This window comes from Drosophila hydei, unplaced genomic scaffold, assembly GCF_003285905.1.
Source record: "Drosophila hydei strain 15085-1641.00,03,60 unplaced genomic scaffold, DhydRS2 tig00000063-arrow-pilon, whole genome shotgun sequence".
NCBI classification, from domain to species: Eukaryota; Metazoa; Arthropoda; class Insecta; order Diptera; family Drosophilidae; genus Drosophila; species Drosophila hydei.
The window spans coordinates 6,110,876-6,133,840 of NW_022045657.1; the positions used below are offsets into that span (position 1 = coordinate 6,110,876).

Consider the following 22,965-nt stretch of genomic DNA (forward strand, 5'->3'; position numbering starts at 1 on the left):
ATATAGTCAGATATATACTAAATATAATGCAGACAGACTTATACTTTATACCTGTAGAGGGACATCATACTTGAAAGTTGGTTAGAAGTAGAAAAGGTAACTGAAAATGACAAATAGTTACCCATTCCCAACTGGCCTCACACGTAAAAATTATAAACAATTAGCTAAGTATGTTTCTGCAATTAGTTAATACGGCTAGCAGCGCATTTTTGTTATCCTTGCCACAGCTGGCTGCAAGGAGCGGCGCCATGAACTGCGCTCGTTACTACTGTGTGACTCAGCCGCGCCTCTTGTTGACCCCTTTGTTAATTTGCATTGAGCCGAGTGGTGGATGGGATCGCAATGAGCTAAGATGCGAGGACGATGACGAGGACAGCGACTGCGGTGCAATGGGAGCGCCGCTATGCAGGTTGGAGAAAGAGAAATGAAGCGTGCTTGCGTGTGAAATTGGCTGACTTGGGCTAGCATGAATCACCCAAGTCTCGAGCGACGACAGCGCGCGCAAAGTGTAATGAATCATGTGCCAATGGGAGCCGGCAGCAGGCACTCAAAGTGGTTAAACACTAACACTCACAACACATATGCACATTGACATTCAGGTTTTTTTTTTCGGTGTACGTGTTGGAAATTTGCAATTTATTTCTCGTTGGGTCTTACAGGTTTTTATTTTTGGGCAGAGTCGCTGCCCGTAAAAGCAGCAAAATTGTTCAGCAAATGCGCGTTGCCGGCAAATGCCAACAATTAGCGATACTTGACTTTATTTGCATGTCATAAAATATTCAAACACATAACGTGAATAGGAGGCACAGACACCTATTGCCGCTTATAAAACTAAAATCAATGCACTGTTTGAAGATGCATTGGTCTCTGGGTTACTTTTATAGACTTAGAACTACGGATTTAAGACGGCTTAAGTAAAAACATTAGATCTTCTTGGCCTTCTTAAAATGTTTCGGAGCCGAACCATTGTCCTGCGCTGGGCGTTTGTTAAATGGCTTGTTCTTCTGCTTTTGGTTATTGCCAAACTTATTAAATTTGGCTGGACCCCCAGCTGGTGGACCACCAGCAGACCTTCCTTGGGGCTTGATTCCAGTTTTCTTATTGATAATCTTGAGTTTAAGCAAAGAATTTGGCTCCAGGAAAATTGGCTGGCCTTGCACAAGACGCTCATTAAACAGGAAGGATTTGCAGAAACCATCGTCATTGGTGAATTTAATAATCGCCTTGTTGGGTAGCATTTTGATGCTTTCAATTTCTCCAGCTTCACTGAACACTTCATTTAGCTCCTGTTCTTCAACGCCTAAGGATATCAAAATAATTATTAAGTTATTATTAATTGCTAAATGATAAGGTAATTGAATGATTACGTACTCGGTGCCAAGTTCAACACAATAATAGTGCGGGCCGAGGAACTGTAGTGGTAGGGCTCTAATTTAATCTCCAGATCGCTTACAGTCTTGCCATTTAGCTGTTTCGTCGCCTTTTCGGCCTGCTCAGCAGTTTTGTATGTAACAAAGGCTAAAACACTGCGTGTGCATACAGTATCAATGTCTACAATCTCGCCGTATTTCTTGAAGATCTTCTCAATGGTATCTGGTTTGAAGGATTCATGATTGCCTGTGTTTAGGATGGTCAATGTACATGATGGCGACTTCAGCTGTTTGTTTTTGTACGCCTCCTCACGAACTGTTATGAAGCGGGACTGGAACTCACTACCATGCAATTTGAGGGCTTTGGGCACCGAGCTAACTGAAATGAAACGCACATATGCAGTGGGCAGTGCGCGATTGTTGGAAAAGTTAACAGATTCAATGGCACCACAACTTTTGAAGTGCTCTGAAATTTTGTCCTTGGTGGCATTGGATCCAATCAAACCCACGACAACAGTGCGCTCATTCAGTTCACTCTTATTGTGTGGACGAGACACAGTCACGACTTGGCCGCTAAGCGTCAGTGCCTTCGGCTTGGCAGCCAGAGCGGCATCAACAGCTTCGGGAGACTCAAAAGCAATGATTACGTTGTTGCCGCCAGCCTTTGTCTTAATTCGGTTGACAATGGCAATCGGTCCAAATTTGGTAAACAAGCCAACGAGTTCCATGTGCTTATATTCTGATAGAAATAAAGAATATTAAAATACATACATTTACAAACTGGTATTTATAAAGCGCCTGAGCTTTATTTCACCTACCATTTGGGAGTCCACTAACGAAGATAATTTGATCCTTGGGTGTTTCATGTGGAATACGACCAACGATAACTTTAGGTATGCCAGCCTTCTTGGAGGCATCTGCTTGTTCCTTCTTCTTTACAATTGCCTCTTCAGTAGGCTCTTCATCAGAATCGGCTTCCTGATCCTCGTCATCATCAGATTCGTTGGCTGATTTTGAGGCCTTTGAAATCTCACCAGGTTCGACTTCATTTTCATCGTCGTCATCGTCATCCTCATCATCCTCTTCATCATCTTCTGCTTCCTCAGCTTCATTGTCTATCAAGTCTCCTGCATCAGCAGCCTGAGAGAAATTATAAGCGCGTGGTGTTGCCATTAGATTGTCTTCATTATATTTAATCATTTACATACCTCAGAGTCACTGCCATCATCAAAGTTAACTCCATTCTGCTCCTCGTCGGCGTCTGAGTCGTCTTCGTTCGCGTCTACTTTCATTTCAGGCTTCTCCTCTTCAACCTGCTTTGCTTTAGGGCCGCGCTTGTTGTTGCCTGCAGGCTTCTTGGTACCCAGCTTCTTTTGAGCCATTTTTAAAGTTTATTTCACTATTATAAGCGGAAAACTGTGAATAGCGCGTGTTTCAGTATGCTCAAACGCACGTGGAAAAGAATTGAGAAAAAGTGTGGCCGCCATATCTAGCGAGAAAAATATTTATTTGCACGCAAGTGGCAGCACTGAATCAGTGTTGGTTACTGACAATGTGAACTAGTTCATTCATGTATTATGCAACACTGTAAACACTAGATGGCGACAGAAGAAGTTGTGTGGCGCTGTTGCTCATTAAGTATACATAAAAAAAATTAAATTACACACATATTTATTATTAAAAGTGCTTGAAAACAAAGAGAGAGCGTTAGCAAATACGAACAACAGAAGTAACAGAACCAGCAAGAGCAGCAGTGGCGGCACGCAGTGAGCAGCAGCGTTTACGAACACCAACGCAGCAGAGACAGAGGCAGTAACAGCAGCAGCAGCAGTAATACAACGTCCAGAACGACGTTGACGGTGACGGCGACGACGACAATGAACACACTGAGCGCTAACACGAATGGAAGCGGAGCTGGCGCAACGGGGAATGGCAACGGCAATGGGAATGGCAACGGCAACGGTAACGGTGGTAGCTCCACTGCCAATGCCACAATAGCCGGCAGTGCAGTCAGCGGGGGAGGCGGAGTAGGTAACCTTGATGAACTTGGTGGCGATGCCAGTTCGCGCCGACAGGCGACACGAGTATTCAAGAAGAGCTCATCGAATGGAAAAATCACAGTCTATTTGGGCAAGCGCGACTTTGTGGATCATGTCACGCATGTGGATCCCATTGACGGTGTTGTTTTTATTGACCCGGAGTATGTGAAGGACCGCAAAGTGTTTGGTCAGGTACTGGCTGCCTTTCGATACGGCCGTGAGGATCTGGATGTGCTGGGGCTAACGTTTCGCAAGGATTTGTATTTAGCCCACGAACAAATATATCCGCCTATGCAATTGGAGCGGCCCATGACGAGATTGCAAGAGCGGCTCATCAAAAAGCTAGGACCCAATGCACATCCATTTTACTTTGAAGTGCCGCCCTATTGTCCGGCCTCGGTGTCCTTGCAGCCAGCACCCGGCGATGTTGGAAAATCATGTGGTGTCGATTATGAACTAAAGGCTTTCGTGGGTAAGTTTTTCGTGGCATTAATGTGTTTGTGTGTGTGTGTGATAGAGAGAGGTGAAATCAAAAATAATTCTTGGCCCGCGCCTTTATCTGAATGCATATGTATGTGTAATACATACATAGTAAATATTTTTATTATAAAAAAGGAATGTATGGCTTTGTTAGTTGGCGCATGTGTCACGCGCGGGGTTAATTAATCCAACTGCGTCGACTGCGCAAAATGTCATTGTATATTGATGACGCAGCGCAGCCACCTAATTGGAATTCGACGCTTCTAATTGGAATTCGACTCTATTGCTCTCGCAGTCGCAGTCGCAGTCGTGGTTGCTTTAATTAGGCGTCTTTCCGCTGACGTTCAACGTTTTTTCCTACATTCAGCACTTACATAAATGCTTCTTGGAAACTCGACGCAGCTGGGTATCTTTGTTTTTTTAGTGCTTAAGTAAGCTAAAAAGGAAAAAAATAAATAAAAAACTACAGCAGCAATGACCCAAAAGCGTAATTACCGATCCCTCTCTACCCGTACATACGCTCTCCTGCTTCGTGCTCATCTTTCGCCTTGCGCCTCTCATTCTCATTTTGCAACAATAACGAAATTGACAACAACGAAAATAATGAAGAAGAAGAAGCAGAAGCTTATACAGCGTATTTAGCAGCGATTTATTGGGAGTTACGCGCGCATGTTTGCGTTTCGCACGCGCATTCGCATCTCTCACTTGGGATCTCCTCTATGCGCTGTGCTGCTCTGCTCCAAACTCATGCTGTCCCGCTCTAGCGTCTCTTGATTTTACATTTTTGTTGGTTTTATTGCGCATAAATTGCTATCTATGTACAGATGTGTATGTGTGTGTGAGTAAGTGTTTGTGTGTTTAGTATTGTGCCCACTTCGCTTAGTCCGTTAATTTTTGGTGGTTTTATTGCCCGGCGTCGACGTTCTTATCTGGCAACAATGCTGTCTATGGCGGCGCCACTGCCCCCGCTGCTGTCACTGCCAATTTGTGTGTAACCATAAAGAGATTATTGAAAGCGAACTTGAGCCAAATGCCAATTGGGTGGGCTTGAATGGGCCACCCTCTATCGCACAATGTATGCGAATTTGTAGCACGCCCCAGACATTAACGTTTGCCGAATATATTATATAGATACACATACACATGTACTTCTACATATGTGCATGCATATGCCATGTACATACATATGTGCGTTTATATTTCCGTAAAGATCAAGCAATTAAAATTATAAATAAACAATTTTAGAATTTGCTCTAAACTTTTCCAGAACATCAGCCCAGTGACTTGCACGATCGTCTCAAAAGTTTTGTATGGCAATTGTACTCACAGCTTTTAACAATAACCGGCTTTGCCCGGCCCAGGTGTTTATAGAAAACTATAGTCATTTTCTATAAAAAAAGAGCTGTAAATCAATGTTTGAAACGGTTCGATTTGTAATAAACCAATCTCCTATGCAGTCTCTCTTTATGTGCACACCATTTTCATGATTTCATTATATATAAGTCCCAACTAGTTAGGATCAGGAACTCCAAATTGTTGCTGAGTACAAAACAGATATTTGATCAGTTTAATATTTGATTAATTACTACATTGTGCTTGAAAGCTACAACGGAATTTGTTGTAGATAGATCCAATTTCTTTCATTTTAATAATAACAAATAAATGAATACAGACACAATTATTATTTACATATGATATCAGACAAATGAAACAATATTCGAGTCGTTGTTAATTAATTCGTCAGAAATGTATTGAGCTGTCATATAACAGTTGGATTCTATACGTCGATCTGTTCTAAGGGCATCTATGATTCTGGTATGAGTACTAGATGTTTTTATTTACTTGGCATCTGTTGATTTGTTTATTTGATGTGCTCAGCCCCGGTTTGGAGCTGCCATGTTTTTGGCATAAACAATGAACCCTGCACAGCCATGCCTCCGGCTCCCCGACAGACGCCAACAAGCGGCAATATTTATGATCTCAAAATGGAAAGTATTTTAAATTATTTTCATTTCATTTCATTTAAAATTGAGGCAAAGAAACGAACGATTCTTTTATAGCAGCTTCCCAGTACCAAGATAATGGTGCGTCATTTATTTTTACACACATTCTCTGTTATAATCCCATATGCTGATAGTTTCGACAGTGAATCATCTGGTTACTAAGCTGTATTCAAATTGTGACGCACACAAAATAGAGTTTGACACACCCCCAGCAGAAATATGCATAAATATGTGACTTATTATGCAAGTGTGTGTGTGTGTGTATGTGTGTGTTTGTTTGTGTGAGATAAATATAACATGTAAATACGTCATCAAAACTCGCTGAGTCCAAAGCTAATGCTCTTTGTATATTTATCTAACGATAGGCGAGCACATTGAGGACAAGCCACACAAACGAAATTCGGTACGTTTGACGATTCGGAAGGTGATGTATGCACCATCCAAGGCCGGCGAGCAGCCCTCGATTGAGGTGAGCAAGGAGTTCATGATGAAGCCGAATAAAATACATTTGGAAGCGAGCTTGGATAAGGAGCTGTATCATCATGGCGAAAAGATATCAATCAATGTTCACGTGGCTAACAATTCCAATCGCACTGTCAAAAAAATCAAGGTGTGCGTTCGCCAGTTTGCCGATATTTGCCTCTTCTCGACGGCTCAATACAAATCTGTAGTGGCCGAAATAGAGTCGGAGGATGGTTGCAGTGTAGCGCCTGGCTTTACGCTCTCCAAGGTGTTCGAGTTGTGCCCCCTGCTCGCAAACAACAAGGATAAATGGGGCCTGGCGCTGGATGGACAGCTGAAGCATGAGGATACAAATCTGGCCTCAAGTACGCTAATCACCAATCCCGCACAGCGCGAAAGCTTGGGCATTTTGGTGCATTACAAGGTTAAGGTGAAGCTACTTATTGGCTCGCCACTGTTGGGCGGAGACTTGGTTGCCGAGCTACCATTCACGCTGATGCACCCCAAGCCCGAAGAGGAGGAACACCCGGTGCTGGGAGATCGCTCGCCGCGCGCTAGCCTAGCAGCGCCGCTGCTTAGCCTGGGCGATGCTGTTGACGCAGGCGCCGGGGCATCCTCAGACCAATCGGCAAAGGATGTGCCCACTACCACAAACCTCATACAGTTGGATGACGATGAGGCCCAAGACGATGATATTATCTTCGAGGATTTTGCGCGCCTTCGCTTAAAGGGTGCCGAAACAGAGGCCTAGACATTGCAAGCCAATGTCTGTCCACTAGTTGATTGTGGTGTTGCTTCGAGCAACTACAGTTTTAGACCCGTAGACATGCGTACGCGCAATATTTATTGTCCAACTATATGTATATATGCATACATATATATCCAAAAATATGGCATTTGTATCATACGATGTTTATGCGCAGCCTCTGATTGTAAACTTTGAATGCATAGCCACGGTACATAGTTTTATATTGCTATTGGTATGTGTAGGCCATACGTTCTAGTATCTATAGTATTTAAGCTGAAAGTGTACGAATTTTTTGAAAATGTGAAATTGTTTAACAAATACACATATACACACACCACACACACAAGCCCCTCAAATACACCGACCAACTAAGACGCCTCTAGAAATGGCAATTATGCACAAAACTTTTAAAATTTATTATTGTAAATGTTTACGCTAATGTTTATTAAAAATAGAAAATGAGAAAACACGCGCAAATCTTTGTTAAAAGCCATACAAAACAGCAGTGACAGTAAGCAGAAATTTATTGAGTTTGATTATTTCGGTTATTGTTGCACCGTAACTTTTATAAACTGAAGTTGACAGTCATTTTGTATTTAACTATATGCCAAAATATACAAGCTTACCGATAGGCATAGAATGATAATCTAAATACGTTTATGTAATTAAATAATAAAGTAATTAAAATGAACAGAAACACCAATCCGATTGCAAACGGACGTTAAGTGTTCACGGTTTTCCAAATAATTCACATAAATACATTGATATGCAGAAATAAATACGAATATGTAAACTGATTTTGAATGTTGAATGCTGTATCTAATGCCGGCTAGTTAAATGATATGCATTAAGTTGACTTCCAAATCCATAATTTAGTAATTCAGTTTAATTGATACTGAGCCTCACTGCTCTTCGGGAACACATACTGTGAACGAACTTTTAGTGATTTTTGTTCAGCTAATAATGTTTGCTTGCAATAAATTGATTAGGTTTTGGTTTGTCTCAGTTTCGCATTTACAATGTAATTTGCACCGAACAATAGATAAGAGAATTAGCGTTATCAGCAAATCGCAATATTAGATAACCGAAAGGCTTATCATGAAACGCACAGAATGTGTGTGTGTCGTCTGTTAGTTATTTGGATAGTGTGTGTATTGCTCGGCAAGCCGATTATTTTTAATTATTTAACATTCCAGCACGCGATTTTTTATTTAGAATGTTAGATAGTGGGTAGACGTGGAGAGGAGTTGAGCAGGGATCAAGACCCTATATGATATCACGTATGATTGTGTACTCGAATATATGTCAATGTGTAACAAAATGGCTTAGTGAATCGAAATTGAGGAAACGAAATTGAACTCGAATACGAAAAGCAATTTTTAACTAGAAAATTTATATATACATACATAAACTATATTAAATATTTAGCTATCTATCAGAGGCGCACTAATATTCAATTTACCTAACATATTGAATTGTAAAAATTAACAAAACAATATACATATATATACATATATATTTTTGACATTATTTCAAATATCATGTGAATACAAATACAAGGCAGTGTACAATTTAGTTCCTTTTATATTGTTTGGCGCTTAATAATGAGGGAATTATTGTATTGCCCTAGCTCTAAATACTATTTATGTACTTGTAAGATCGATTAAAATATCTGTTTTCCAAATATGATTTCGCTAAAGGCTTTTAAGTGACATTCACGATTGTGAAAGTAGCTCGAATTTGTTTTCAGTGCCCCAAAAGCAGCAGAATTGCTGCAACATAATAGTGAAATCCAATGGAATATATATTTTAAATTGCATTTTTATAACGCGTATATTTAGATATACATACATACATACATAGCATAAGTTTGTTAGAAGGTTTTTTATCACAAAGCGAATACAGCAGCAAAAATTACAAAAATATATTCAAATATTAACATAAATGTGCATTACAAACTGGTAAAATGGATACAATATAGAACAATTCAAAATATTATCTAGATAAGTCAATAAATGTGAACAAAAAGTAAATTATATACATATACATGTATATATATGTATTTATATACACATAGCTTTAGTAAATGTTTATGAATATGTTTTAAATATGAATATGTATGTCCCAACATATGTAGCGCAAATGTAACGCATTTATGTATGTATGTCTAAAATATTATTATATAAAATAATATATTTAAATGAATGTCCCACTAAATCAGCTTATCAAGAATTTTTCATAATTATTTTTAAACCTTTTTATAATACATTTTATATTTATACAAAAAGAAGAAAAAGAAAAACAAACAACAAAAAAAAATAAGGATTGATCCTGTTTGTAGCTGCACAAAATAAGGAAATTAATTGTATTTTTAAAGTACATTTTTGTCTGGTACCAAAATGCATTCAATTTGATAATTGTTAATGTTTAATGTATAAGTACATAATAGTGTGCATAAATATTAGCTATTAGAAATGATGTGCAGTGAAGTGAAGAGTATTATGAGCTGTTACCTAGCCCACACAGAAGCCCCCACGTTTATATATATATACATATATCAAATAACTAACCAGAAACTATAACTATTTGCATACATTCATGAATATACGTATATATTTACATAAATATACATTCTCTATGTACAATATCATCAATGAAAGAATCGAAAATTGGTTGAATATATTGCTAAACTAACCCACGCGTGTCATGGAGCATAAAGCTTAGAAACTCAATGTGTAGAAAGGACAACTAATCAATTAATATGATATCCTGATATGCAGTCCATGTGAATGTGGTCGAATGAAGACCCTATCACAGGAGGACATTAAATGTTGTAAGACGAGAATTATTCAATAAATTGGAGCTGTGTCCGCTAAGTGTGAAAAGATATTAAACGTGTAAAATGTCACCAGCATTTCATATATATATATATATATGTAAACTTGTTATCAATTTTCTTTTTCTGTTGGCAACACGCGCTTAACTGGTCCGACTTATAAATACATTTATGCAATTTGTATAACCAAATTAGGTTCGCTGTTTGATAAACAGATCCAATATATTTGTAATGGCCCGGCTAACACTAATCTATTAATTACATTACACCTATAGTTTTATATATTTAAACTGTCATCGTTGTTGCACCTTTTAGAATATGTAATGAATTATGAAATATTTATGATGTACTCCGACAGAGAGCGCAGCGCGACGATTTGCAAATTGAATAATAATCATTTGCATTTCGCTTTGCCCAGTAAGTAGCCATATGCGAAGGTAGAAAAAAGTGCGCGAATAAATGTGGGTCATGGAAGCGTATGAATTGAATGAAATTATAAATAAATACTAAAGCATATATAAACAAAGTATTGCTAATTGTGAACAACACGAACGAAATGCAAGCTGATTAAATAAATACATAAAAAAAGGTGCGTTTTATATGAGTGCAAAGCTAATACAGTCAGTCGCACGGTAAGCGAGCAGCGACTAATTGAAGGAAATATTGGTGTGTACGTGTATTGCGTAGTATTTAAATTGTTAAAGCAAATGCATTGAAATGTTCTAATGGAGCTTGTGGCATTCAAATTGGCCCATTAATATCCAAAAATACCCGAAAATTAGCGTAACTGTTTCAGACCTCAAATATGTGTATGGGCAGAAAGAAGGTATTATAATTTATGCACTTCGCATTACCTAATAATTTATTAATGTACAATGGACCTGAAAAGCGGCCTTGTGGCTTAGACTGTGCACCGGAAGCAGACAGACGGAGACGGAACTGGGTGACTGATGATGAACCCGTCAGACTCTGGCGTGGCTTGCTTGTATGGGCGAATGGGCATGTGGGTTTGCGGGTGTGTGGGTGTATAAACCAAGAAACGGAAAACCGCAATACGAAAAAGCCATTTACTGTTTGTTGTTTGTTTAGTCCGCGCTATTATGAGCACTTAAAACTGGCTGCAGCAATAACAATAAAGGGCTTTGGAAGGGCACGTAATATTTTGGTTGATTCATGGCGCTGTCTTGGGGGCCGTGTCAGGTAGCGACCACTGAACTTGTCACAGGGACTCGGGCAACTCGAACAATTCTACATTTCCGGTGAAGCTTAAGAGCCGTGCTTCCTTCCCATTGCCTTGCTCCTCTCTCATATCTGTGTACCTGAACGAGGACGCGTCGACAATCTACAAGGACGACGAGCATATGGCTGCAATCGCTAGGTTCAAGCAAAAAGTCCAGCAGCTTCGCCAGCTTCACCGAGCGGAAGTTGTTCGCCTGCCCAGCCCAGAACCGAATCATTCGGTACCCCCACGCTACACACCATGTGCTTTACACACTGTATGGTTTTCATTTCCGGTTTCCGTTGTTGCTGAGTTACTTAAGCGGATTACAGCAGCAGCAACAGTAGGAGGAGCAGCAGCAGCAGCAGCAGCATCAGCAAAGAAAGTGGCTAAAAACAACGAGGTCCAGTTTTGTCTATTTAAGTAGTTCTCGAGGACATGGACGCTTCTTGTGCTTAGATTGTCTAATACTGATGACCATTTTCATTTATATAGGCTTGAAGCGATTCAATAATTAAGCGAAATGAGTGATTTAATCGATTTGAATATTTATTTGTTTTAAAACAATTTCAAGCTTTTAGGCTGAAGCATTACAGTTTTCACTGGTCCATGACTTGGCGGTATTAACAAAGAACGAGGTAATCTGAGTCATGCTGAAATTGGAGAGCATATTGTTCATCGGAGGAACTACATACTCGGCCACAATTTGATCCATGCTGGGCTGTATCTCCTTAGCCAAAAACGCTAACATTTGGCTGGACAAGCCATCGTAAAAGTTGTTGGCCGAAATATTCCACAGTGAGTCCCAGTTTTCGATCTTCACTTCGCCAACATAAAAGTTGAGCTTAACATCCTTGAGGCGCAGTCCATTGGAGTTAATGAGGCTCTGGGCAAAGGTGTATTCGCCGACGATGCGTAATTGCTCCAGTCGTTCGTTAAGCAGCATGTTTTGGTTCATGGGGAACGAGAAACCAAACATGTTGAAAACACCTTCCATTATGGTGGATCCCAGAATTTGCAGCTCCGGGAACAAGAAGTCGAAGTTGACTTGGAACGTGTTCGGATCCATTTCACCATTCAGGATAATGAAGTTGCTTAGACCGGAGATGCGAATGTTGCTCACGTTGCCCACAATACTTGTCTCTCCTCTGGTGTAGTTGAAAGTGGAGAATTCGTTGGTGATCGGATCCATGACGGGAATATTTTGGGCAGCACAGCCATTGGGTGCCATCGTCTTGAAGGCCTGCACGAATATGTTAAAGGCGTTAGTGTAGCTGACCGTGCTCGTCAAGGGCGAGGCACAGGTGGTGGCCACTAAGAGACCCAACAGGAATATTTTTGCTATCATTTTGCTCGATTGTTTCAGAAGCTCTGCGAAATTCAGCTCGCGCAACTACCTTTTTATGGCTGTATCTTTATCTATGTACCGTACAATTGGGGATATGATTGATTACGTGTTGTTGCGGCCTTTTTTTGGAAAGGGTTGTGAAAAGACTTATAAATTAGTCACAAGTCATACTGCCAAATTGATTTTCATCGGGATTCACTCCATCGTTAATATAGTTTTTATCAACTGAAATGCTTTTCCTTAGCTAATCAAATCTAAATGAATATGGCACAAACACCTGTTGTCTTCAAAATTTTAGAACTTCAATTTGTTATGCTCGATAACAAAGTGATAAGTACATTAGCTTTTGTATAATGTCCGTCCGTCTGTTAGGTTTGTTCGCTATACATTTCAAATTTTTAGTATATACTCGTTGCTATAATCTAGAGACTTGGCATTTAAAATGTATGCTCCCCTAAGTCCAGTGGCAATTTGGGTAAAACTGTTGATTTACTTACATGGAAGTAGATAGTTATATCTAAAATAGCCGACATCCTCCATAGATATATGAAATTTATATATGATATTGTTTGGAAAAAAAATGTAATTGCTTTTCGATCGTAAACTATCCAATTCTAACTGCTTATACTCATTTAAAAAGTAAACTAAGTGATTTAGCTGCTAAGGAAGCTAGCGACTTGCAATTCGGAATATGTACGCGTTGGTATCCCTGCCTTATAAAGTGTTAAGGTTTTCACGATATGTCGACTAGACGCCTCTCAAATTTGCACATAGTATAGTACTAGCATTGACAACCCAAGATCAAGAGAAAATAGTGGATATATTTAACCCCATTGGGACGTAACTTCTGAAAATTTGTCACCGCAGTTACTGTTAAGCTCCTGAAAAAATCGAATTATGTGTGCAAACCGTAAGTGCGTGGCAAATCAGATCTGGCTAGAAGTGTTTTTTACAAACTCTGTTATATTTTGAAATTTGGCACTCGAGAGTAGACCTCCATCTAAAAATATATGGACTACATATTTACGGATATAGTCGCATAAATGTAATAAAGGTACTTAAAAATTCGATTATTAAGTTACTGTTGATCTCCTTAATTGATGTACCAAAAATAGTTTCTAAGAATTGACGAACAGCAATTTATCCCCGCCTACTGGAGCTTGTATCAATATAATTGTGCTTGGATCGTGGACGAGTATTATACAGTCGGACGCAACCGATTGCAATGTTCTTAATTGAATTTACATTGAAAATGTCCGATGCGATTAATTAAAGTCGTTACTTTTTTCAGGGAACAGGAAATTTAACCTTTCCAAGAAATACTTATTTTCATTTTACTTATATGTTCTAAAATAATAATAATTATGGGGCTCAAGAGAACGGCAGCTTATCGAGAATTTCGGTTCTGACATTTAAATTAATCGATTAAAGCGACTGTCATAATTATCAAAAAAACAATTCAAACAGGTGGGAACGTTACTCACATAATTAATAGGTTTTGTTGTACACTTGCACATTTGCTTCATTGCAGCTTTACAGATGTAGTTCCTATTATTCCTCACATTCAATTTAAAGTGTGTCAACAGTAATTCAAATTTAGACTTTAACAATTGTAAGCAATTGTTGCAGCTAAGGGGTTTGCTAACATGCCACGCAGCAGTGGGGAGGGAAGAGGTATCCAAAAGCCAGAGCATTCGAAATATGTGTACTCCTTACACAGACCACCACAGTAAATTCGATGTTACCATCTTTGGTTATCGAGATATGCTTAAAACTTTTTGATAACAAGGCAATGAGTTGAGATAAAAAAACTTTTACTGCTATACATGAGTATACATTTAAAATTTCAAGCCTCTGGTTTTTGTGGACGGACGGCCAGATGCACATGGCTAGATCGACTCAGCTTACTGTCTTCATCCTGATCGTCCTTATAAGGGCTGTCACGCGTGTTTCTGTCTGTTACATACATTTTGACAAGTCCCTTTTAAACTGATTTCCCCATTTTTTTGTCGATTTCCGTTCATGCTCATATACTCGTTTTACTTTGTGAAAGAGCGTATCGAATATCCGTTACCTAATTGAGTTGTTTTTCGCTTTTAGATCCTTAACACAAAACACCTTCTTATTAGCTTGCTCTAAATTATTTTTATTTTTTGGTATTTTAATTAATATTACATAAATTATTTTAAATCTACTACTATATTTGCGGTAATACCTTTTTAAAGACCCTATAAAATATTTCACTGCATACTTTTAGGCTTATTCTACAATTTGTTTTTCTCTGCCCTATCTTACAGATAAGAGTTTCAATAATTCAATAAGCCAAGTGGTATGCATTGTCGCTAATGATGATCGCCCTGAAAAATATGTAATTATGAACTTATTCTAAAATTATGCTAGGGAATTTAGTATAAATTGTGTAGAACTATGTTTCGACTACAATAATGATTCGAGCTTAAAATTTCGTGTAAATACATGGAATTGAATTTATATTTATATTTCTATAATTAATTATCGTGTTTTAGCTACTATTATTAGTTCAGCCGCATCAACTTTGCCAACATATTTAAATAAATAGCACTATATACATACATTTAAATGTAGTTGTTGTTTTCCACTCACAGTTTAAGCCCCGAAAGCTTATCAGACTTTGTGAAAAGTTGATCTTTTTTAAATATTTATTAAAATGGCTTGTTTATAATATCAGACATTTATTTATTAATTTATTTTCCTTGCAGGTTGGTGGGTGCACAGAAAATATTTACAAATTATCACTTGGAAGATAGTTTTATCAAGCACAGCTATATTCATAATGAAAAATGCTGATTAATGATGTTCTTCGTTGATTTATTATCATTCGTTATACAAATTATTAAGCCTGAACAGTGCAAGCCGCATTGTTCCACAACTCGGCTTGCATGGCAAAGTAGTTAGTTAGCTGGGTCATATCGAGGTTGGAGAGCAGGCTATTGATGGAGGGCAACACATACTTTTCATACAGGGGTGTGACATAAGGCTGAATCTCCTCAGTGAACAACACAGAGAAGGAATTGATGAAACTGTTGAAATAGTTGTTTCCGGCAATGTCCATGTACTGATCCCAGTTGGCAGCCACCACACCACCAACAAAGTATTGCAGGTTGAAGTCCGCGATGCGCAGACCATTGGAGTTGGTCAAGCTCTGGCCGAAAGTGTATTCGCCCACGAAGCGCCAATCTGTGATTTTCTTGTTGATCAGAACCTTCTGGCGAATTGGCATCAAGAGACCACCAATGCTGAGAACACCCTCAACTTCATAGGATCCCAGAATTTGAAGAGCGGGGTACATAACGTCGAAGGTGGCGTGCAGAGTGCTCTGGTTGTAGCTGCCGCTCAGGATCTGGAAGTTGTCGAGACCAGAGACGCGGATGTTGCTCACATTGCCCTTCAGGTTAGTCTCTCCGTTGACGTAGTCGAAGGGGAAGAAATCGACGGTCAGTGGGGCCATGGCTGGAATATTGTCGGCAGCGAAGCCACAGGGCAGCATCTTCTTCCAGGCGTCGAGGAACATGTCAAGGGCGTCACGATAGGTGAGCATGCTCGAGTCCTGAGTAGGTGAGGCGCTGGCGAAGGCGACCAGGAGCGCTAGAAGAACACACTTTGCAATCATTTTGTTTTGTTGTTCGTTAACAGTAGAAAGAACTGTGTGAAGAATTGAATTTCTACACTGCCTTTTATAGTCTGTTATCTTTGCATTGGTTTTGAGGCACTTTGATCGATCGCATTTGAATTGGCCGAGTTGGCAATCAGATTGCACGTTGCATAATGTCTTATCATGTTAAACTAGCCAATTTATTGTATGACTCAGCACGATAAACTCATTCGACTTAGAGGACTTAGTTTAAAGAAGGACGGTTGAAATATGACTCAATAATTTACTGTGGCCTGAAGTCTATTTTTTCGGCGCAAAGCTCAAATACAAATCGATTCTGGAAATTATGCCGTAAGAATTATAAGCCTTATAAGTAGGTCTACACAATATTGAAGTGATGGTTTCATAATCTTGACGATTAAAATATTTTAATACTTTTGGCATAGATTTTTTAAAATTTGATTTGATGAAATGTATGCAGTGAATAAAGTAGAAATTAAAATGGAAAATTTCTAGTTAAATTAGCGAATTTAATATTTATAAAATCTTTTTATTTAACTATCGAAACGTTAGTTTAACTTACGGCTTAAGCTAAATAAAGCTCTGATATCATATCTTTATTTTCTATAAAATATTTAATTAAAGGTTTTGCGGTATTAAATAAATTTTGACCCCGCTATATTCAATTTGTATTGTATAATCTTGTACAATCTACTTTGATCACAGGTATAATTGTGTCTAGTTCTTTCTCGCAACAATAGATTCAAGCTTTCGTTTGATGTGACAATGGGAAAGTTAACTATACGAAAATGGGACCCAACTAAAGGTATTTCCTTGAAAACGATACTTTTTTGCTTTTTACAGCCGCAGCTTGTAACTTTCTATAAAAATATTTAAGATAAATGTATATATATCCATTTATTACAAAAAGTATGTTAAGGTGCTCTGCAAAATTATATTTTTACTTTTTTTTAAACAGGTAAATATTGAATTTTTTATGATGATTCGAAAAACTCTTTATATAGATCCAGTACTTTTCAACCACGAAAATGCTGTAAGTCATGCCGATGATTTACAATATATCCATGATCATTCACCATATTATCTGTGTAGTAGCGAGCTGGATTTTAAAGCAATCTATAAAAGGCGTTTTCAAAATAATCCATAGATAACGACGCAACTAGAAAAGACAGCGCGTGCAATCCACTATTCTGAGAGTTCAATCTACCATCAACCAAGCAAAATGATTGCAAAGTGTGTTCTTCTAGCGTTCCTGGTGGCCCTCGCCAGCGCCTCACCTGTAACTCAGGACTCGAGCATGCTAACCTATCGGGAAGCCCTTGACATGTTCCTCGACGCCTGGAAGAAGATGTTGTTGTATTGAAAATGTTATCGAATAGGAACATTCTTTTGTGTTATAAACGTAGAGCAAATGAGTTTTTCTCATGTCCCTATACTCGACTGTTTCGTGTGTTGAGGACAGTCCTTAGTTTCCTGTTCATGCTCGAAAGTGAAGAGTTCCCAGCTCAAATATATTTAACTTTATTTTTGGTTCATAAAAGTTATGACTTGAACTATATAGCTGGGACTTTAAAACTTGACAGTGTGCTTGCTTTATTCACTAATATATAAATGTCAGCTTTATACATTAATTTTTTTTATATTATATTCATTATTATCATCTGGTAGAAACAAAACAATGTCAACATGTTCTAGAACCATAAAGAAATATGTTAAAAACTAAGGCTCCTCCTGTTTTTCTGCTTCTCAACAATACAAAATTAATAAAGATATTGTATTTGGTATTTTCAGATCCCGGTTTCAGAGAGAATATATAATTTTAACTTTCATACAGCTTGTATTTATTTATCGTGGTCTTTTTAAGCCTGAGCTGAGCAGTCGGCAGTGTTCCACATCTCGGCTTGTGATGTTAGGTAATTAATCAACTCAGCCATGTTTAGGTTAGAGAGCAGGTCATTGAGGGTGGGTAACACATACTTTTCATACAGGGGTGTGACATAAGGCTGAATCTCCTCAGTGAACAACACAGAGAAGGAATTGATGAAACTGTTGAAATAGTTGTTTCCGGCAATGTCCATGTACTGATCCCAGTTGGCAGCCACCACACCACCAACCAAGTATTGCAGGTTGAAGTCCTTGATGCGCAGTCCATTGGAGTTGGTCAAGCTCTGGCCGAAAGTGTATTTGCCCACGAAGCGCCAATCTGTTATTTTCTTGTTGATCAGAACCTTCTGGCGAATTGGCATCAAGAGACCACCAATGCTAAGAACACCCTCAACTTCATAGGATCCCAGAATTTGAAGAGCGGGGTACATAACGTCGAAGGTGGCATGCAGAGTGCTCTGGTTGTAGCTGCCGCTCAGGATCTGGAAGTTGTTGAGACCAGAGACGCGGATGTTGCTCACATTGCCCTTAAGGTGAGTCTCTCCGTTGACGTAGTCGAAGGGGAAGAAATCGACGGTCAGTGGGGCCATGGCTGGAATATTGTCGGCAGCGAAGCCACAGGGCATCATTTTCTTATAGGCGTTGATGAACATGTCAAGGGCTTCACGAAAGTCGACCATGCCATTATCCTGGGCGACTGGTGAGGCACTGGCGAAGGCGACCAGGAGCGCTAGAAGAACACACTTTCCAATCATATTGTTTGGTAAATGATAGAAATAACTCTGTGAGAAATGGGCTGATCGATTATGATTCGATCGACTGTTATATCATTAGTTGTCAGGTTACATAAACGTAAACGATCCATTTGTTAGGTAATGGATTTGAGCTACTACGCTTTGCATTAAAAGGAAAGTGGCGCCTTACCGATGATAAGTATTATGATGTACTAGTAAAAATCCTTTTAAATTTTAAATTTATTAATTTATTACAATCTAATTAGTTTGCGTTAACATAGCGGAGTCAAATAAAAACAACGAAATAAATAATCTGAAATAATAATCTTAAATAATAATCTTAATAGGAGATTCCGACAGATCTTCATTTTAAAATATACTCTGTAGCGTGTATCTATAGATTTTAAAATAATTAAAAAATAAATAAAAAGAATAGAACATAAATCTTACGTAGGGCTGAGTTTGGACTCAGAACCCCAATGCTACGTTCATCGCCTCAAGTAGCACAGCCACCTCAATACTTAAACTCTTGATGGCAAACTCAAACTAAAATGACAAGAATTTTCGCATTTGAATGAATGTGTGCAACGGATTTCAGCGAAATAATCAGCATATGATCAACATATTCTACTGGAATATTTGTCAGCTTAGTAAAAATTAGGAGCCGGTATTAAAGTATATTATTAATAAATATAAAAACGAAATTGTATAAAATATACATGAAAATAAATGCGAAATTAGGAGACTCTAGCTCCAAGGATGTGCGAGATATAAAATAAAACCTCAATTTTGGTACTGTTTTTAATCGATACCAATAAAACAGGAATAAATATTATTTATTATTTGAAACAAATCCATATCAATGAATATCCACAAAAATACAAAATCCTGCTACGCAATATTTAAATATTTAAATATAACTATAGGATTCGGAGAAAATAATACTAGACTGAAACTCAAATTAAGTAAACAAACGTGGATTATTTTAGTCTTACACTTAATAATTCTGAATGGAATTTTAATTTAAAGGGAAAATATATTTGGAATCATATGAGGAACAAAAATCGTTGTAATATTTCTATTTATTTTTAAAGTATTATTATAATTATTATAATTATTATTATTATTATTATTATTATTATTATTATTATGATTATTATTATCAAACATTTAAATCATTTGATCGTGATTGGCTTCCCATTCCTTATTTTAAAATGGGAATGAAACATTTAATGTAGGCTAGCGCTGACTCATTTTCAATCCAGCCATATAGATGTTAAGTCCTATAAATCAAATTTACTTATGCTGTTGACTCATACAATAGATCGTCGAGTTTAATACGAAAAGACTTCTTGATACCATGCGACTATGTGCCAAAACAGCCTATTCAAATGCGATCGATCAAAGCCCCCCTTGAACCATTTGTAGATAATGATAACAGTTTGACTATAAAAGACATCGTGTGCAACCCATTCTGCACAGAGTTACTTCTACCATTAACCAAGCAAAATGATTGCAAAGTGTGTTCTTCTAGTGCTCCTGGTCGCCTTCGCCAGTGCCTCACCAGTCGCCCAGGATAATGGCATGGTCGACTTTCGTGAAGCCCTTGACATGTTCATCAACGCCTATAAGAAAATGATGCCCTGTGGCTTCGCTGCCGACAATATTCCAGCCATGGCCCCACTGACCGTCGATTTCTTCCCCTTCGACTACGTCAACGGAGAGACTCACCTTAAGGGCAATGTGAGCAACATCCGCGTCTCTGGTCTCGACAACTTCCAGATCCTGAGCGGCAGCTTCGACAACAACACTATGCGCGCCACCTTCGACTTTATGTACCCCGCTCTTCAAATTCTGGGATCCTATGAAGTTGAGGGTGTTCTCAGCATTGGTGGTCTCTTGATGCCAATTCGCCAGAAGGTTCTGATCAACAAGAAAATCACAGATTGGCGCTTCGTGGGCGAATACACTTTCGGCCAGAGCTTGACCAACTCCAATGGACTGCGCATCAAGGACTTCAACCTGCAATACTTGGTTGGTGGTGTGGTGGCTGCCAACTGGGATCAGTACATGGACATTGCCGGAAACAATTATTTCAACAGTTTCATCAATTCCTTCTCTGTGTTGTTCACTGAGGAGATTCAGCCTTATGTCACCCCCCTGTATGAAAAGTATGTGTTGCCCTCCATCAATAGCGCACTCTCCAATATGAGCCTTACCGACCTGAGCAACTACTTGGTAATGCAAGCCGGAGTGTGGAACAATGCTTGCAATGTTCAGGCTTAAAGCGATTTACATCCGGTTGCTTGTAGTGTTAATTAAAAAAATAATCCAACACAAGTTTATCATATGAAACAAAACTTGAAGATGATTACTTAACCGTGTTTTAGACAGCAATATGCAAATTGCAAAATGCAATTAAAATAGCAGAATCGAAGAGTTTATTCCTAAAAGATTTTGCAAGTTTAACCAAAGTTACTCAACAACAAATTTTTCTTAGTGAGCAACTAGAGAAAGAACATTCGAATTTGCAGGGTTTAGGTTTATTAGGGAGAATTGCTGACAAGGTATCTACGATTTCTGGGCATTTGGTAGTCACTACCAATAGTCAATATTCAGCATATATGTACTATCATGGAGTAAAATTAATCTATTGTATTATATAATAGATTCTTGTGAAATCGAAATGCTAAATGGGGACATTAACTTAAAATGCATATAGCACGAAAAAGTTGTTCAATCCTATAAGTTTATATTTTCCAAGTAAACAGAAATTTCACTCGATTTGGCTACGATAATTTTTATACCCTGAACCCATTGAAAATAGGAGTTCAGGGCATAATGATTTTAGTAAAATATATGTAACAGGGAAAGGGAAGCGTGGCACAGCTCATGAGATATTTATATTCTTGATCAGGACGACAAGCCAAACCGATGTAGTCCTATTCGAATGTCTGTCTGTCCGTAAGTATGAACGCGTCGATCTCAGCACCAATAAGAGCTAATTTAAGTTGATTTCAAATAATCGATAACTCTATCTGTTTTATTCTTATCAATGCAGTTATTAAAATATATCTCGCCTCCAATTTTTTTTTTGTTTTTTTTTGTATATATTATAAAATTTTTATTTGTTTTTTTGTTATATATCCTTCAAATTTTCTATTTCGTACTATTTTCGCTTTCGCTTTAATATGTCAAGAAGAGAAAATAAAATAATATATATATATAATATATAATAATAATATAAACAAGTAAGAAAGCTCTAGTCGGGGTGCCCGACTAGGAGATACCCTGATCCCAGTCCTTTGAGTTTTGTAATATTTTCCGTAGTTTGTATCGAGTATTAAAAAAAAAGAGAAAACAAATAAAAATCGACATTGCGAGACCAGGATTCGAACCCGGATTATTTGCGCAACGTGCACAAACTCTACCAACACCGCCACTTCATAACTAAAAAAAAAAAAAATAAAACAGTAAAAAACATTTCATCTCCTCCGGTCTCGAACCCGGACCAAGCTGCATACGAGCGGGGCCTCTACCAACGCATCCACTGTCCTTCTTGCACGGGCTGTTGCAAATTTGAACATAAGTAGCAGCTAATAATTCAGCACAATTCAATCGCAATTTCAATTCTTGGAATAGAAAAGAATACACGCATTTGAATGTATGTGTGCACACGCATAGGAAAAATGCGTGCGCGTGGCGCTGCTGACATGTGCTTTTGGAAATTGGCCAAACGTTTTGTTTAATAACTTCTGTTTTACTTAATGGATTTTAATGAAATTTTCAGCATATGATCTACATATCCTATTGGCTTGGTTGAGATGCAAACGCCTTCACATAATGGCCCTATTTCCAACTAAACTTAAATTCTAAGAATTTGGGGGAATTTGGAGCCGGTATCCAAAATCCAACAAAAATCAAAATTGCATAAAATATATATAAGACTAAATACAAAATTTGGAGGCTCTAGCTCTTAAGACGTTCGAGATATAATTTATTTACTGCATTTCAATAATGTTTTTATTCGATAACAATTAAATGCGAATAGTTATCGAATATTTGAAACAAACTTGACCTGCGCGTGCTATACACGGACCTACAAAAAAAATTTCAAGTCTCTAGCTCTTATAGATGCTGAGATCCACGCGTTCACACATACGGACAGACGGACAGACGGACAGACGGAC

General features: G+C 38.2%; 6 protein-coding genes across 6 annotated transcripts; 2 read left to right on the top strand and 4 right to left on the bottom strand.

Annotated features, from left to right (window-relative positions):
• Window positions 1–615: 615 nt before the first annotated feature.
• Window positions 616–2,843, bottom strand: LOC111601385 (DNA-binding protein modulo). The gene is made up of 4 exons (XM_023317925.2): window positions 2,579–2,843; window positions 2,189–2,510; window positions 1,372–2,109; window positions 616–1,300 (listed from the first exon to the last, which is right to left on the bottom strand). The coding sequence occupies exons 1-4, from the start codon at window positions 2,750–2,752 to the stop codon at window positions 924–926; spliced, it is 1,611 nt and encodes a 536-aa protein (XP_023173693.2). The 5' UTR covers window positions 2,753–2,843; the 3' UTR covers window positions 616–923.
• A 96-nt stretch (window positions 2,844–2,939) lies between these two features.
• Window positions 2,940–7,899, top strand: LOC111601386 (beta-arrestin-1). Its single transcript, XM_023317926.2, has 2 exons — window positions 2,940–3,881; window positions 6,258–7,899. Exons 1-2 carry the CDS (start codon window positions 3,248–3,250, stop codon window positions 7,103–7,105), a joined length of 1,482 nt encoding a protein of 493 aa, XP_023173694.1. The 5' UTR covers window positions 2,940–3,247; the 3' UTR covers window positions 7,106–7,899.
• A 3,835-nt stretch (window positions 7,900–11,734) lies between these two features.
• LOC111601433 lies at window positions 11,735–14,041 on the bottom strand. The gene is made up of 2 exons (XM_023318008.2): window positions 13,990–14,041; window positions 11,735–12,400 (listed from the first exon to the last, which is right to left on the bottom strand). Exons 1-2 carry the CDS (start codon window positions 14,029–14,031, stop codon window positions 11,735–11,737), a joined length of 708 nt encoding a protein of 235 aa, XP_023173776.1. The 5' UTR covers window positions 14,032–14,041.
• A 1,336-nt stretch (window positions 14,042–15,377) lies between these two features.
• On the bottom strand, window positions 15,378–16,154 carry LOC111601434. The gene has a single exon (XM_030222787.1). It carries the CDS (start codon window positions 16,152–16,154, stop codon window positions 15,378–15,380), a length of 777 nt encoding a protein of 258 aa, XP_030078647.1.
• Window positions 16,155–18,016: 1,862 nt separating this feature from the next.
• Window positions 18,017–18,796, bottom strand: LOC111601454. Its single transcript, XM_023318032.2, has one exon. It carries the CDS (start codon window positions 18,794–18,796, stop codon window positions 18,017–18,019), a length of 780 nt encoding a protein of 259 aa, XP_023173800.2.
• A 1,488-nt stretch (window positions 18,797–20,284) lies between these two features.
• Window positions 20,285–21,061, top strand: LOC115482787. The gene has a single exon (XM_030222789.1). It carries the CDS (start codon window positions 20,285–20,287, stop codon window positions 21,059–21,061), a length of 777 nt encoding a protein of 258 aa, XP_030078649.1.
• The last annotated feature ends 1,904 nt before the right edge of the window (window positions 21,062–22,965 follow it).

What these genes read in the sequence shown, in the direction of transcription:
- LOC111601385 (XM_023317925.2), bottom strand. Translation starts at nt 2,752, where the DNA reads ATGGCTCAAAAGAAGCTGGGTACCAAGAAGCCTGCAGGCAACAACAAG. An exon ending in ATGATGGCAGTGACTCTGAG is followed by an intron (nt 2,511 to 2,578) that starts GTATGTAAATGA and finishes AATTTCTCTCAG; the next exon opens with GCTGCTGATGCAGGAGACTT. An exon ending in TGTGTTGAACTTGGCACCGA is followed by an intron (nt 1,301 to 1,371) that starts GTACGTAATCAT and finishes TGATATCCTTAG; the next exon opens with GCGTTGAAGAACAGGAGCTA.
- LOC111601386 (XM_023317926.2), top strand. Translation starts at nt 3,248, where the DNA reads ATGAACACACTGAGCGCTAACACGAATGGAAGCGGAGCTGGCGCAACG. An exon ending in TGAACTAAAGGCTTTCGTGG is followed by an intron (nt 3,882 to 6,257) that starts GTAAGTTTTTCG and finishes ATCTAACGATAG; the next exon opens with GCGAGCACATTGAGGACAAG.
- LOC111601433 (XM_023318008.2), bottom strand. Translation starts at nt 14,031, where the DNA reads ATGAAGCAAATGTGCAAGTGTACAACAAAACCTATTAATTAT. An exon ending in CAACAAAACCTATTAATTAT is followed by an intron (nt 12,401 to 13,989) that starts GTGAGTAACGTT and finishes ATATTCGTGCAG; the next exon opens with GCCTTCAAGACGATGGCACC.
- LOC111601434 (XM_030222787.1), bottom strand. Translation starts at nt 16,154, where the DNA reads ATGATTGCAAAGTGTGTTCTTCTAGCGCTCCTGGTCGCCTTCGCCAGC.
- LOC111601454 (XM_023318032.2), bottom strand. Translation starts at nt 18,796, where the DNA reads ATGATTGGAAAGTGTGTTCTTCTAGCGCTCCTGGTCGCCTTCGCCAGT.
- LOC115482787 (XM_030222789.1), top strand. Translation starts at nt 20,285, where the DNA reads ATGATTGCAAAGTGTGTTCTTCTAGTGCTCCTGGTCGCCTTCGCCAGT.